The sequence below is a fragment of the Centropristis striata genome, chromosome 8, assembly GCF_030273125.1.
Source record: "Centropristis striata isolate RG_2023a ecotype Rhode Island chromosome 8, C.striata_1.0, whole genome shotgun sequence".
In the NCBI taxonomy this organism is placed as follows: domain Eukaryota; kingdom Metazoa; phylum Chordata; class Actinopteri; order Perciformes; family Serranidae; genus Centropristis; species Centropristis striata.
The window spans coordinates 3839856-3853371 of record NC_081524.1 but is presented as its reverse complement, the minus strand read 5'-3'; the positions used below and the strand labels follow the sequence as shown (position 1 = coordinate 3853371).

Genomic DNA, 13516 nt, shown 5'->3' with positions numbered 1-13516 from the left:
TTCTGGATCACTTGAAAGTTTTTTTCATAACTCCGATCACAGAACAACTTCAAAACAAAGAAGGCATAGTCAACCCACGAGCTAAAGCTTAACAGAAACACTCTGCAATGTTTGATTAGACAAATAAGCATATTTACTTACCTACAAGTAGAAGTTCCCGACAAATGTAAATGCTTTAAAAAGTAAATAAAAAAGAACTAAAGCTCCGTGCTGTTTACCCCGCAGAGCCTTTCCCTCAAAGACAACCACTTTATAACTAGTGAGTTCAAAGATGAGCTGATATAAAATGTTGTAAGCAGGAAACAGCGAGTCATATTCAGCCCCAGTGTGACACGCTGCTCTACCCATTCCATACTGAGACATTAACACAAACAGATGGGTTAATATTTACTAAAATGCAAAACTAAAGCTCTTGTTGACTTTCATGTTGGGCCCATTAATAAAGGACCTCCTCCCACTAGATCTCTGCAGGAATAAACTATGACATGATAATGAGGTTAGGGTTTCATCAAGCAATGAGCCTGCATTTGTTCAAAGTTACGCCTACACCAAAAGCTCAGTGACCGAGGCATCATGTCGGATAAGTAAATTATTCCTCCACATGGACGTTTTAGTTCATCTGAGTTCAGGTCCAGAGTGGCACCAGGAGTAGTAGTATAGCTGTCGCACCCAGCAGTTTCTGTTGCTTGGGAACAGCTTTTATATATTATTTCCTTCCTGTCACTGTATTTACATTAGCTTTGGTTATCACTGCAGCAGGAAATAAACACGGACCCCTTTATGTTTAAAACTGTCACTGTGTGCATAAGTTCTTTTGCAAAAGCAAATGAATAATAGGTTCACACAACGATGCAGTTATCTACTGCACTTAGCATACTTTGTGAGACAGATTCTCATGAAGCCAGTCTAAGTTATGTCTGTGAAGATTATAAGGACATACTTTATTAAACTAAATATATTTCACTTTTATATGGAAGAACACTATAACCATAATGAGGCACAATTCATTGTTTTGTGCTAAAATAATATTTTAAACATATTTTTGACTCACAAATGAATTACCGTAATTCGTCCAGATAAAAATGTCATGTTTCCCCCACACTTATATACAATAAATATTTAATAAACTTTATAAAATAAATATACATTTGTTTAAAAATGTATAATTTAACTGAATATATATATCAAATATCATGTTTTTTTAACAATGTATAAAGAACAAAATCTGAATGAAAATTGATGAGAAAAAATTGTTAAATGTTACCGAAATTATAGAATTGTTTGCATTAAAATATGTGTATATTTTAATAAAATACATTGGTAACACTTTACAATAACCATCATTTATAGATTGTAAATAACCATTTATAAATGGTAAACAGATCATTTCAGATCATCATCATTTATAAACCGTATATAGGCCATTTAGAATGGTAAATAGAAAATGTATTAATGTTGAACTATAATTTATAAATGCCAAATAGATGGTATATTAATGTAAGTTGATAGTTACTTTACCATAAACAAACAATTACATTATAATTATTAGTTTATTAATAGTTTTGCACTCATTTGAACATTTTTAACACCATATTAAGTATGTTGATGATTACAAAATTATTCTTATACCTTTAAGAAATTGTTTGAAAACATTTAAAGATTAAAATATGTATAGAATTTTGTAATTGGTTAATAATTGGTTTATAAACCATCTATAAACATTACTTAGATGGTTATTGTAAAGTGTTACCGATACATTTTGGTGATACCAGCTACCCTCGACCATATTTAAGTGGTTGCCAGAAGAAAAAAAAGAAAAAAAAAACCCTTTCATTGTTTTTTATATCAATTTAAAAATGTGTTACGGTAAGGAATTTTGCTCGCAGTGTCTCTAAAAATGTCAGAAAATACCTTAAAATGTTTTAAATAGATGATAAATTCATATTAAACAGTGACTTTTGAGTGTATTTGTTATAAGGGTCAAATAAAATATGTATTCAATGCTCTTGGATTTTTACTGTGAGCTGTACCGTGTTGATGAGAATCAGCCAGAAGCAGATCTTCCTCTGATCAGCAGTTTAGATAGACGTCTGCGTGGCAATCCATGCTCTGTGGGAAGTTAAACAAAAGTATTATTTTAATTTTCCTCAGTGTTCGAGAGACAAAAGCAACAGCAGAGAAAATTATTCATATGCGTGACTTGAAAATGACTCTCAGTTAAAACAAAGCTGGACTGTGAATCTATTTTTATTTTTTATTTTAAGATCTACGCCAGTTCTGAATGTAATGTGTAAAGTGTTTTTACATGTTTAATATTTACAGGTGCATCTCAATAAATTTGAATATCATAGACAAGTTTATTTATGTCAGTAGTTCAATTCAAAAAGTGGAAACTACACATTATATAGATCCATTACACACACAATGAAACATTTCATGTCTTAATTTAATTATTTTTCTCTAATTATAATATTTTGCCTTTTTTTATCTCAAAATGATGATCTTTTATCTCATAATTTCAACTTTTTATCATAATTATGACTTTTTATCTAATTTTTCAACTTTTTTATCTCAAAATTATGACCTTTTATCTTATAATTTCCACTTTTTATCTCATAATTTCGACTTAAATCTCATAATTATGACTATTATCTCAAAATTTTAAAAGACCAATTTTAAAAAGTACGTTTAATATGGAAATGTTGGCCTCTGAACAGTATTTCAATCTTAAAATGACTGTTTATGTCAAAATGATGACTTTTTATCTTATAATTTCAACTTTTTATCTCAAAATTATGACCTTGTATCTTATAATTTCGACTTTTTTCATCTCATAATTTCCTATTTTTATCTCATAATTTCGACTTGAATCTCATAATTATGACTTTTATCTCATAATTTCCAATTTTTATCTCATAATTTCGACTTAAATGTCATAATTATGACTTTTATCTCATAATTTCCAATTTTTATCTCATAATTTCGACTTAAATCTCATAATTATGACTTTTATCTCATAATTTCCAGTTTTTATCTCATAATTTCAATTTAAATCTCATAATTATGACTTTTATCTCAAAATTTCAATATTACAAAAGACCAATTTTAAAAAGTATTTTTAATATGTAAATGTTGGCCTCTGAAAAGTATGTCATCTATATGACTCAATACTTGGTTGGGACTATTTGACTTGAACTATTGAAAATTGACTTTTCCATCATATTCTAATGTATTGAGATGCTCCTGTAATAGAAGTGATAAATGTCTGTTGTGAACCACTGAATACTCTTTTCATTAGTCACACTGATTGCACCTTTACCTGCGGCTGCATTCCCACTTCTACTGGGGGGGCTGTCGCCATGTTGTGGCGGCGTGGAGCGACGGGGGGTCTGATCATTTCTTCCAGAAAATCATTGTCATAAACACAGGACAGCCTGTCCTCCTCAGGGTCACAATCAGACCTGCATGATTGTTCATCCTCATCTTGTGATCTGATAGTCAGAGAGAGAGAGAAAGACGGTTAGATGATCAAAATATCCTTTAATTCAGCCACGTCATCATCTCGACATCTATATAGATTTTCTTTGACTTTGTTTATGTTTGAGGTCTTAACCCTCTATGGTACGTATTATGATGTCAGTTAGGAAAAAATGTTTGGAGGGGTTTGTTTAGTCTATTTTTAAGACAAAAATGTCTTAAAAAATAGACTAAACAAACATAATCTGAAAAAAAAAGATGCATGTGTGGAAATTATAAGCAAATAAGACATGTAAAGTTCACTATAATAGTAGACTATGGCCTACAGGGTATAATGATGGCCTGAACTTTACTTTACTGCAACCAACATCAAATATATCTTTATATTGTTAAGACAATATAACGTATTGTTATACGTTATATTGTAAAGATATAAACAAAATTATGATGGTATGCTTTTGAACATTATATAAATACATAAACACACACTACCAATATCTCATGCTGCCATGCTGATTCCATAATGGTTCATTTTTCATTTGCCTCAAGGCAACACAGCAATTTTCCATAATGGTACGTTGTTGCCTCCGGGCAACAGTTGCATTTTAAAAAGTTTTCATTATTTAATTAGAAAATAAATTGCATGAAACTATCGCTAATTAAGGTTAATTCACCTATTTGTAGGAATATTTTTTTCCAGATGGAAAAGGGCCACATAATGACGCTTGGGTGCTTTTTTATGGCGCAAAATGACAAAGCTGTTTACTTTGGAAAAGTCTGCAAAAAAGGGTTTCAATATGGCCGCCTGGAGGTCATGTGACAAGTTAAAGCATTGCTATTGGTTCCCTATACTCTTCCCTCTTTTTTAAAGCATTGCATCACTCAAAAAGATGCATTGTAGAAATTTGAAAGGCTAAAAATGGGGCAACACCGTTACCATAGAGGGTTAAAAGAGGCACATTTCCTCACTACATACTCAATATCATATTATATATAAAGACAACTATTATGTTAAGAATAAAGTTGCTATTTACCTTTGATGATTGATGTATCTTTGTTCTTGTGGGACATCACCTAATAAACTTTGTGGCCTTAAAAAATGTTTCCATTAAAATTATATATTATAGTATTACGACTACTACTACTAACAATAATAATAATAATAATAATAATAATAACAACAGTTATTGTTATTATTATTAGTAGTATTATTTGTAATAATAACAACAACATTATTATTATAAGAATTAATATTAAATTATAATAATTAATTATATTAATATCATAATAATGAGTGTTATTATATAATTATTATAAATACTAAAATAATAATAATAATAATAATAGTTTTTATTATTATTATTATTATTATTACTGTAAAAGATAGACAATAGTATCAATAAAATTAATAAAAAGTTAAAGAAAATAATAACATAAAAGAAGGAAACTAATTAGGGAAAAATAGTACATATATTATACACATATACAGTATGTAAACACCATATGAACTTTGTGGCCTTAAAAATGTTTCCATTACAATTTGAAATAAATCATTGTCAACTAAATTCCAGTTCCATACCTTAAAGGGATGTCAACGTTGCACACAAAGCCTTGAGGCAGTCTGTAGGTAATGTAATAACAAGAATAAAAATAATTAAAAAATAGATTATTTATAGTAGTACAGTCATTATGGGTGACAGAGTTTGAAGCTGACCAACCTGGATCTAGAATATTTTCTGTAGATGAACGTGGCACATCCACACAGCAAACCGAGGACCGTTGAAGCTGACAACCACACATATAGAGAGGCTGTAAAGGGAAAATAGCTTAATTAGTTAATAGGATACACATCCACAAATACACACTAATAGTAACTGTAACTTACATGTTTTTGACAGGATGACAGAGAGGCGTTTGGTGTTGCTGCCCAGGGAGTTTTCGGCTGTACAAGATATGTTAGACTGGCTTTCAGCTGGGCCGCTCATTTCCCCGGAGACTGCATTCTTCTTATAAGTGGAAAAAAGGCTGAAAGAGGACGGAAGAGTATAATTTCCATCAATGGCCCAGTGGATGAAGGCATTAGGGGACGCCTCTGCCCGACAGACACACTTCAGGAGTCCATTTGTCTGGTGGCAGGAGGACTCGGGTCGGATGACTGGGGCATCTAGAAAAATGGAAACAAAAATGTTATTTAAAAAGTATTCAAATTGCCCTGACATTTTGGATGTACTGCATGATTTTCAGAAGCCAAAGTTACATTTTCATCAAGCTTTTTTACTGCTGAAAATGTATATTTTAGATATGTTTCTATTAAATATTTTGACATTTCCCGTCTGGAACATTAATTTTAGACAATATGGTAATGTAGTAAAATTTTTAAAAATGGAGGCAACATGATGAAGTGCCCTCGAGGACACCCTTCAGAGGAAGAAGATGTGATAAAGGGTCTTTAAGGGAGTTAGAGTGAATAATTCTATTATTATTAACTCAAATAAAATTTCCTAATTTTATTTCCCTACATTGAGATCAGGCTTAATATTTATGACCTTGTATGGTATCTCTTTTTTAATCAGTCACTAGAGACACTGCTTGTCTTGAAATCCCTGTCCTAAAAAAATAAAACATTTTTACTCATGACGACTGAAAAGATAAGAAGATGACGTGGAAAAAAAAAGACACCAAATGATCAAGAAAAGATGTAAAATGACCAAAAAAGAACAAAAATAATAAGAGAAATGACCCAAAAAAGACACAAAACAATCTAAAAAGAAGTGAAATTACAAAAAAAAAAAAGATGAAAAAAGCTAGAAAATGTACCAAAAAAAATACTAGACCATTGTTTTCTTCGACTTCCTGTTCATTTTAATGCTTGGTACAACTAAAGGTACATTTGTTTGGACAAATAATATGATAACAACAAAACTTAGCTCAAAAGAGTTTAATTTAAGAGCTGATATCTAGACATTTTCCATGGTTTTCTTGATTATAACCAAAATGTCTATCAAGAAAACCATGGAAAATGTCTCTTAAATTAAACTAATCAGCTATTTCTGTTGTTATCATTATATTTGTACAAACAAATGTACCTTTAGTTGTTTCAGGCATTAAAATGAACAATAACATGTAGAAAACAGGGGTGGTTTAATATTTTTTTCCGTGACTGTTTATGTTTATGTTATTTATGTATATTTTTGTTAATGACCATCCTAACTGGTGACTTTCAACCGACTGTGTCACTGGTTTACTCGTTAGCTGACCGTTGGCTAAAAGAGCACTTAACCTTTTTGTGTTTAAAACGGCCGAATAGCTAATGAAAAAGGATGAAAAAAGCTAGAAAATGAACAAAAAATACTAGACCATTGTATTCTTCACCTTCCTGTTCATTTTAATGCCTGGCACATCATTTGTTTGGACAAATATGATGATAACAACAAAAAATAGCTCAAAAGAGTTTAATTTAAGAGCTGATATCTAGCCATTTTCCATGGTTTTCTTGATAATTATCCAAAATCATTATCAAGAAAACCATGGAAAATGTCTCTTAAATTAGAAATGGAAAATCAGCTCTTAAATTAAACTCTTATCAGCTATTTCTGTTTTTATCATTATATTTGCACAAACAAATGTACCAGGCATTAAAATGATGAATAAAATGTAGAAAACAGGGGTGGTTTAATATTTTTTTCCGTGACTGTATATGTTTAAAAAATGACGTTTGTTTTGTGCGTAAGGTTCTACTTTATGGGCGGGACGTTGGCGCGGCGGGAGGGCGGAAGGTTACACTACAATTAACTTCGTTGCTTCAGTCGCTACAGTCCGTTACCATGCCGACGGGCTACAGGTGAGTAACGGCGATTCCTCTTCCTCTTGGCTAAAAGAGCACTTAACCTTTTTGTGTTTAAAACTGTCGAATAGGTAATGAAAATGGATGAAAAAAGCTAGAAAATGAACAAAAAATTACTAGACCATTGTTTTCTTCACCTTCCTGTTCATTTTAATACCTGGCACAACATTTGTTTGGACAAATATGATGATAACAACAAAAATAGCTCGAAAGAGTTTAATTTAAGAGCTGATATCTAGCCATTTTCCATGGTTTTCTTGATAATTATCCAAAATCATTATCAAGAAAACCATGGAAAGTGGCTCTTAAATTAGAAATGGAAAATCAGCTCTTAAATTAAACTCTTATGAGTTATATTTGTCCAAACAAATGTACCTTTAGTTGTTTCAGGCATTAATAAAATGAACAATAAAATGAAGAAAACAAGGGTGGTCTAAAAAATTTTCCATGACTGTACAAACAATGAATTTGTTTTGTGCATAAGGTTCTACTTGGGCGGGACGTTGGCGCGGCGGAAAGTTACACAATGAACTTCGTTCGTCTCTTCAATTGCTACCGTTACCATGCCGACGGGCTACAAGCTGGTAACGGCGTTTCCTCTTCGCTCCTGATTTTTGGACTAGCTAAACCAAACAAGGTCCCTCCTGTCGTCCTCCCGGGTCAAATTGACCCAATCTGTTTTGACTATTCCTTCTTTCCTCCCTCCTCCTGCCTTCCTCTCTTCTTTCCTCCTTCCTTCCTTCTTTCCTTCCTCCTCTATCCTCCTTTCTTTCTTTCCTTCCTTTCCTCCCTCCTTCCCTTCTTTCCTCCTTCCACTATCTCCTTTACTTTCTCTCTTCTTTCCTTCCTCCTGATTTCCTCTCCTTTCCTCCTTCCTTCCTTCTTTCATCCCTCCCGCCTCCATTCCTTCCTCTATCCTCCTTTCCCCCCCCCTTTCCTTCCCTTCTTTCTTTCTTTCTTTCCTTCCTCCTTCCTTTCTGCCCTCTTTCCTTCCTGCCTCCCTCCTTCTTTATTTTTTCCTTTCTTTCTTCTCCTCCCCTTTCTTTCCTCCATCCTCCTTCCTTTCTCTCTCCTTTCCATTCTTTCTCCTTTTCCTCCTCTCTTCTTTCCTTCCTCCATCCTTATTTCTTTCCTTCCTTCTTTCCTCCATCCTTTTTTACTTCCCTTTGCGTCCTTCCCTCTTCTTCCTTCCTTGACCTGAGGACAACAGGAGGGTTAAAGTTTTATTTTGCTTTTTGTTCAGACAAAACTGTGTTACCGGTTACCCTTCGTCATTACTAAGCCATCTTAACTGGTGACTTTCAGCCAACTGCGTCACTGGTTTACTAGTAGGCTGACCATTGGCTAAAAGAGCACTTAACCTTTTGGTGTTTAAAACAGCTGAATAGCTAATTTACATGATCAATGTATGTTAAGACGAACCCCAAAAACCATAGACTATTTTTTTCATTGTAATAAAAAGTTAAACAAAGAGAGAAGCTATGTTTTTTCTGCCCGTTTTCAACAGTTGGCTGAAACTCGCAAGTTAACAGGGCCACCAGTTAACGTTACACTGTATATTATAAAAAAAAAAAAAAACGTTGCTTTAACGGTGAAAATCCGGTAGCTGTGGTTGCCAGAACTTTACCGTAATAAACACGGTAGAACTTTTAAAAATATTACAGTAAAAAGATATTGGCACTGTTGATTTCACGTTTAAGATTGCCAATTTATACTATTTTTTCCCATATAAATAAAAAGTTTTTCAATCAAAAGAAACGCTGTTCTGCCATATAATTGACAAGAAATACTTTATAAATGCCGCATAAATGAAAAGATTTTACCATTAAATATAACAGTATATTTTTGCTGGAGATATGGTGTTTAGTACATTTAACAGTTAGAAATAGTATTTTTTTAAAAGGTAAATGCAAAAATTACAGTGGTGGCTTGTATATATATAACAGTATATTTTTGTTTTTAAACACGGTGCCAGTGTATTTTACAGTGGAGTAATGTATAAAAAAAAAAAAAAAAAAAAACAACTGTAAAAAATACTGTTTTGGCTGATATATACATTTACGGTGTTTAATTGTTACTGAAACTGATTTAACCCATTTTTCATTGTACTGTCTTTTACTGTCGTGGTTTAGCAGTTTTTCACCGTAAAATCTACAGACATTTTTTGTACCACCTGTTAACGTTACACTGTATGACCAGGCGACCTCTAACAACCTTAAATTTTCTAGGGATGTTACTTCACTCCAAGACCTTGTTTAATGTATCTACATTTTTAACCAGTATTTTTTACTCATAAGTTCTTGTTTTTATGTTTTGCCAACAATGGAAAAGTCTGTGGTTGGGTACTCACAGACATGGGGTCTCTTGCTGTCTAGTTAGTGTTGGTGCTTTATTTTTGTTGTATATCGGAGATACTCAGCCTGTTTTTTTTTGACGGGGGTCACTTTTACAAAATGACAGTAGGCCAGGGGACAATTAATAACCCCCCTACCCCACCCCAAAACATTAATACTATTTATTAGATAAAATGTATACAAATTTAAAGGCCCATTATTGGTCTGATTGAGCTATTAACTTGCTAAATCAAGTAGTAGTATAAAGTATTTTGGTTTTATTTGAAAATGTTTATACAGCATTACACTTAGGAACCTCTTCCATCATGCAGACACGGAAATGTTGAAATTATTTATTACCAATTAAACCATAAACATAAACTGCTCGAACAAGGAACAGGATTAAGAGCATATTTAACCCGGACCTCCCATGGGAGTTTTAAAATACACAAGTTTGATGTGTGTTTATACGCTTTGGAAACATAATTACACTTATTTATACTTATTCACATTTATTGAGAATTCTTAAATGTTCAGCAGGCCACCCAGCCATAAGTTGAGTATCGCTGTTGTTTATTGTCTTTTGGTGTCAGTGCTTTTGATCGCCTAGCTATCAAGTTATTCCTGTTGTGTCAGCGCTATCTCAATTTAATAGCTTTTAATGCAATTAAGTAATTTTTTTTAGCAGATGTAGTTGCACAATTGTCATGCATATTTAGATGTCAATATATATAATTTTTTTAGGCTTTTTCTGTATGTTGGCATACACATTGAGATTTTCATCTGCAGTTGGAGTTTTGGATTACTTTGCAACTGCATCAATTACGAAAAATTGTGTGCTACAATTTAAAGCTCCCCCCAGAACACCTACTAAATGCGCCTTGTGTTGGGGTGAATGGATGAATAAAAAAAAGACATTTTTTATTCATCATTATGCATTATTTAATATATATTTCCCCGAACTTCAGCTTGACATATGCCGCTACTGCAAATTTATGTGTTGGTGTTGTTGTTCAGTAGCCAGTAGAGCAACTCCTTGGTGTGAATGTTTAGGACTGTATTCCTGAATAAATTAAGATTATTGTGTCAGTAAATTTTAGAGCAATAGAGGAAGTATAATGCAAACTCTTTTACACTGAACATCCAGATCCAACCAGTTCGACTTCCCTGTGCCAATGTCATTGGTAGCGATGCAGGAGAAAGAAGTATCTCGTGAGATGTTGTTGAAGAGCTTTTTTCTTGAATTTGAAGTTATTTCTTCGTTCTGACCCATCGGTCTTTTGAGCCATATGTACTTGTTTGGTTGTGGGTTACAGTTAGCAGCACAATCCAAGATGATGCTGCCACCCTCCATTACCGGTTCCTTTTCCACTCTCAGGGTCACATACACTGGTCCATCTGTAGACACAGGAGATTATAATATACAATTAATATAGTAAGACCTGGCAAGTAAATGTACTTCTGTCATTTACTGTATTTTGAATAGATACCACTGTATAACTTACATAAAATGTTGAGTGTTGTTTTTTGACTTTCTGTGGTGAAGGTTCTGAACCGTGCAGTGCACCCAATTTCGCTGTTATGCATTTCATACGTTGCGAGTCCATGAAGTGCCTGTGTGTACAACCACTGGCCCTGTCCTGCGTCCTTGCTGAAACTCCTGGTTGTGAAGTTTTTTAGAAATGGACTTTTGTTCCAGTGAAGTGATGGAGGTGAGAAAGGGCAGGAGTACTTTACGCTGCAGTTAGCCTGAAAAAAATCCCCGTCCACTATTTGCTTCTGAATGAAGACCATAGGGGCTTTTCTCTCTGGAAATCAGTGAAAATACAAACTTTTTCTTTCTAGATTTACAACTGTGTAAATGAGATGTACTACATTTTAGAAACATCATATGTGAATTTTGATACAATGATGGGTAAGGTACAGATAAACAGTAACTGTGTTGCTTTCAGGTGTAGTCAGCAGCTTTAAAATGTGGAATTCATGTTCAAATTTAGCTGACCCAAGACGGCAATATGTCAAACGCTCTTCTTAACATACTTTAGCTGCAGTTGTTAGGTGTGGTGAACTATGGTGCAGTGGTGTTTCCTGGATGCTGTCATAAATTGTTTAGTGAATGCAAATTGTGAAATTTTAAAAGCGTGCATTCAGGCTTGAATTTACTAAATTAGCATTTTACTTACCAACAATGATAGTGACAGTCTGCTGATGGAATTTCTGATTTGTTGTAGAGTCTGGGTTGATCCAAACATAAATGCGTAGGTTGTTATCTTCGACCTTCATGTTATTAATCATCAGGGTGCAGTTGCCCTTGGCAGCTTCACCCAGTACTGAAGTGCGTCCTTTGAACTGGTTTTCCACTCTAGTTGGGTTGTGCTGATCATACACAATGGGATAATGTATGTTATGATATTGATACCATACGACCCGAGAATGATGTTGTGTTTGACATGGCACCACAACACAGCTCCCCTCCACTGCAGAAATTGTTGTGGGTAGAGTGATGGTCCAGCTTTGCAGCTGCTGGAGCGCTGAGAGGGAGGAGGATGGAAGGGTGAGAGGTGTAGTATAGAAGACAATGCTAGTTGTGGTTTGTGTGTTTTGTGATGCTATTTTTTGTTAATGAATGAGAAAATAAAATACGTGACACACTACTGGAAATTCCTTCGTGCAGAGAGATGCTGCTGTGAGAGCCGGTTAACCACAAAAGCTGAGTTCGCTGCAGCATTTCGAGTCATTACTATTTAAAAGTTGCATCGAAAAACTTCTCAGAAACAAAGCTAAAAATTTTTGCTGTAGCATATTATGTTGAAGGATTACCAGGATATATCACTAAACATCTCATTTTTTCTCATATGCTACACTACATTGCACCAGTTTGGTGCATGTGTGGTTAAATATTTTTACATTATCAGAAAAGCCCCCCTGACAGTACAGCATAGGTTTTTTCATTTTATTTTTTTTAACATTTTCCCATTCTAGGCCAAACTTTTAGTATTATTCGGCATGGTATCGGATTGTGTTATCTATTTTTGTTATCCCAGCAACATAAACATAAATACAAATGGATAAAACATTACCAGTAAACAAGCTTAGCAGTCTAAGCAGATGAGCAGTCCCCATGAAGAAAGTAGTCGCTGTACACCACTCAGTAAGTCACCTTCTGACCTCTTAATTTCTGAAACACAGCAGCTCTAACAACGTTACTTAATCACATTATCATGATTTTGTGTTGCTTAATATCTGCACATTACAAGAAAAAACAAGAAAACCGAGCAGATGTTTACTGTTGAGTCATACATTGATCATAGATTATTTAGTGCCTATGCCACTGCAAATCATGTAGGAGTCATTTTTTAGCACTGAAAGGCCTGGCACACCTGCAGGTTGAATCAAAGTACAGTACAGGCCAAAAGTTTGGACACACCTTCTCTTTCAATGCGTTTCCTTTATTTTCATGACTATTTACATTGTAGATTCATCAAAACTATTAATGAACACATGTGGAATTATTTACTTAACAAAAAAGTGTGAAATAACTGAAAACATGTCTTATATTCTAGTAAGCAAAGGGTGGTTACTTTGAGGAATCTAAAATACAAGACATGTTTTCAGTTATTTCACACTTTTTTTGTTAAGTACATAATTCCATATGTGTTCATTCATAGTTTTGATGCCTTCAGTGAGAATCTACAATGTAAATAGTCATGAAAATAAAGAAAACGCATTGAATGAGAAGGTGTGTGTCCAAACTTTTGGCCTGTACTTTATAAAAATTGTTTACTTGATTTACAGTTAATACCAAACACAGACTATTATTCTGTAACATTAGTTTAGAAAGTAAGTGCTGCAAATTGAAAAA

General features: G+C 33.6%; 1 protein-coding gene across 1 annotated transcript; it reads right to left on the bottom strand.

The window, feature by feature from the left end:
- Positions 1 to 3298: 3298 nt before the first annotated feature.
- Positions 3299 to 12777, bottom strand: LOC131976166 (myelin-associated glycoprotein-like). The gene is made up of 10 exons (XM_059339086.1): positions 12735 to 12777; positions 12310 to 12318; positions 11838 to 12185; positions 11160 to 11462; positions 10789 to 11052; positions 5363 to 5641; positions 5196 to 5286; positions 5057 to 5098; positions 4512 to 4568; positions 3299 to 3491 (listed from the first exon to the last, which is right to left on the bottom strand). The coding sequence occupies exons 1-10, from the start codon at positions 12775 to 12777 to the stop codon at positions 3299 to 3301; spliced, it is 1629 nt and encodes a 542-aa protein (XP_059195069.1).
- Between the last annotated feature and the right edge of the window lie 739 nt (positions 12778 to 13516).